We start from the raw sequence: 3,166 nt of genomic DNA, 5'->3' as shown, positions 1-3,166 counted from the left end.
ATTATCATTAATAATAATTGCCGGGCCCTAAACGGTAATTATGATGTTGAAAGTACTAGTTTTCGTACTTTAAAACACATTTTTCCGTTATATTTATTCGGCCTTAAAGTTCATCTATCTGTCTATTCGCAGTTGTTTGTTTTGGATTGTTGGTTTTGGTCTTTACTGGAAGAGTTTGGAGATGCGTACAAAGCCTAACGATTGTCACCAAATTTTTAAGAGAAAGTCAGTAAAAAGGTCACATTTTGACACATTCGCATTGCAAGCAAGAGTTATTTTATCCTAATTTCGTCCGTTTGTCATTGTTTAATAACTTTTTAATTTTGACATTCAATGGGAAATTGACTGCAAAAACCGCTTTTTTATCTACTTTTGTCTGTTTTTTTTGAGTGAAAAAGTTTAAGAAGTTGTAACTTAAAATCAGTCTTGAGCAGTTTTTGCAAAAAAAGTCAAATTTGACGCATTCTCATCGTTAAAGACCTTTAAATTTGGACATTTGTTGAAAAATTGACCACAAGAGTCTCATTATTCTGATTTCGATTCTAAATGAACGTCTTTAGCAGTTCTTTACTGGAAAACGTCAAATTTTGACACATCATCATTGCTTAAAACTTGGCACTCGTTGGAAAATTGGCAGCAAGAGTCTTTTCATTCGGATTTGGTCTGTTTGTCCTTGTCTAATGCTCGTTAAATCTTGACATACGATGGGAAATTGACGGCAAAAACGGCTTCGTCCTCTGATTTCGTCTCATTTTTGTGTGAAATCGTTTAAGATTTTGTAACTAGAAGTCAGTTAAATTTTGACACATTCTCATCGTCTAATGCATTTTAAACTTTGCCGCTCGTTGGAAAATTGACAGTAAGAGTCTGGATATTCGGATTTGTTTGCCATTGTCTAATGACGGATAAATTTTGACATACAATGGGAAGTTGACAGCAAAAACATCTTACTTATCTTATTTGGTCTGTTTTGTGTGTGAAACCTTTGTAGAATCGGTAAGTGGAAGTCAGTTTTAGACAGTGTTTTGCTGAAAAACCGCAAATTTTGACACATCTTCATTGTCCAAACCCGTTTAAACCTTAACACTCGTTGGAGAATCGACAGCAACAGTCTGATTATTCTGATCTCACCTTTGGCCTTTTAAATTTTGACATTCGATGGGACATTGACAGTAATATCGGCCTGTTTATCTGGTTTCGTCTGTTTTTTGCGTGAAAAACTTTAAGAAGTTGGAACTAAAAGAAAGTTTTTAGTCGTTTTTTTGCTAAAAACGTCAAATTTTTACACATTCTCATTGCCTAAAGCCCGTTAAACTTTGACAGTCGTTGGAGCAAGAGCTGAACAAGAGCGACGGACTTTCTCTATCTCAGCTCGTCTGACTGTTGAAACATGGTTCAAAATATTTAGAAATAAGTCAGTTTTTGACAGTTTTTTTCCAAAAATTTATAACTTTGACACTTGCTACGAACTGATACTGTGAACATTTGGCATTTGATTAAGCAATTAGAAATTGCGTCGACATTTGTTGAGATATTTTGTGTAGTTACGGCCGATTAAGCTGATTTTCAGCAGTTTTTATGAGGAAAAGTGGCGTTTTATGCAGTCAGAGTCCAATGTGGTTAGACCTTTTGGCATGATGAACACATGAATTGAATTTTTTTATGTTTTCTGGCTTTTTAGAAGCATTTTTAAAAATCTTGGCACTTTGCCACCTTCTTGATAGGTTTTATGAAGGTAATCATTTGCAGCTTTCATAGTCCGGACTCGGTCACTCAAATCAGGGGTTTGCTTGAGTTTTTCGTTCTTCAACTGCGACTTTCGCTTTCAAATGTTTTGCAATTCGTGTTGATTCTTCGAGCGCGCGATCATTGAATGCGAAACGAACGCTTACCAGTAGTAGGCCACTTTATCGCCATGTCCATTCCGGACGTTCCTGTCCAGTAGATTGTACGATATATTGGTGGTGGCACCGTCCAGCCACTTGGTGAAAATTGGGCCTTTGGTCAAGTCGAAGTTGAACCGGAAGAAGCGGTTGGAGTCGATGGGCGATTCCCAGTAGAATTGTTTGGCGATTTCGCCCCAGAATTCCTCCGGGTTGTCCAGGGATTTTTTGTACATTTGCTCGTATTGGCTGAACGAGTTTACATAGGCATTCTTGGCCACCAGAGGATGGGGATGGAACACCTGCCCCTCTTCGGATGGCATCTTTTCAGTGAGGGTTTCTGGAAGAAATAGGCAGGTATTAAATGTTTATTTACTTATTTAGTGTAAATGATAGTGAATTTTTCGGTCGTCATCGTATTAGATGGCAGAAGCGCAAATATACGTACAAAATTCTGAGTGCCAAATATCCAGATAGCGCTGCTGCTGCTGCTGCTCGATATACCGGAAGGATAACGACCAACGATTAATGCGGTTTTGTAGCTAAACGTGCGTGTTTGTTTATGAATTCATGCTGTACGAACTCGGCTCGATAGAATGTGGGACACGGAAGGAAAAAATAGACACACGAATTTCGCACAGTTTATCATGCGACTGAACTGAATAAGACACCGCCATTCGTCCGGACTAAATCAAAATTTTGCCGCCTGCGCTGTTTGAAAGGGGATTCCGATATGTTGTGGATCATTTGCACAACCTCCAACACCGTTGCCATTCTGCCCGAGTTTTACCTCGCAGGATTGAGGATTTACCTCAAAGGCCAAAAGCCCGAAGAGTATTTTCCTCAAAGGTCACCACAGGTTTACCTGCTAGATTGCGCAGTCCGCTTATGCTCGCATGTGAAGAGTATGGAGAATGTCCGCGGATTTGCTGGAAAATTAAACTAGATAATAGAGGTTTTATTTTGGGTCAAAAGGCATCATTTCCAAAAATTTATTGGATAGTAGTTCGTATCGATAAAAAATCGTCTAGGAATAATAAAAAACAGGATGTTTTCAATGGAAAAGGTCTGGAACTTGAGTTATTTCTTAAACGCGCTCAAGTTTCACGCATTTTTTACGTTTAAACCCCCGACATTTGGATGGTTTCGTCTAGGATATCTGAAACTTTTCAAGTAGAAAGTGACTAGAATCATGAATGGTGAAGAAAGTTGCATTTTTTTCGTGGAAAATGGAGGAAAATTGTGGAGTTTAATTCTCAAAAAAAGCAGCGCAACTTGAACAT

General features: G+C 38.3%; 1 protein-coding gene across 1 annotated transcript; it reads right to left on the bottom strand.

The window, feature by feature from the left end:
- Positions 1 to 1,853: 1,853 nt before the first annotated feature.
- Positions 1,854 to 2,583, bottom strand: LOC125502895 (acetyl-coenzyme A synthetase-like). The gene is made up of 2 exons (XM_048662369.1): positions 2,332 to 2,583; positions 1,854 to 2,223 (listed from the first exon to the last, which is right to left on the bottom strand). Exon 2 carries the CDS (start codon positions 2,204 to 2,206, stop codon positions 1,889 to 1,891), a length of 318 nt encoding a protein of 105 aa, XP_048518326.1. The 5' UTR covers positions 2,207 to 2,223; positions 2,332 to 2,583; the 3' UTR covers positions 1,854 to 1,888.
- Between the last annotated feature and the right edge of the window lie 583 nt (positions 2,584 to 3,166).

This window comes from Dendroctonus ponderosae, unplaced genomic scaffold (genome assembly GCF_020466585.1).
Source record: "Dendroctonus ponderosae isolate FM_Combo_2020 unplaced genomic scaffold, Dpon_F_20191213v2 Dpon_F_20191213_1029, whole genome shotgun sequence".
Classification (NCBI taxonomy): domain Eukaryota; kingdom Metazoa; phylum Arthropoda; class Insecta; order Coleoptera; family Curculionidae; genus Dendroctonus; species Dendroctonus ponderosae.
The sequence above is the reverse complement of the archived record's forward strand: the minus strand, read 5'-3'. Positions and strand labels throughout refer to the sequence as shown.

What these genes read in the sequence shown, in the direction of transcription:
- LOC125502895 (XM_048662369.1), bottom strand. Translation starts at nt 2,206, where the DNA reads ATGCCATCCGAAGAGGGGCAGGTGTTCCATCCCCATCCTCTGGTGGCC.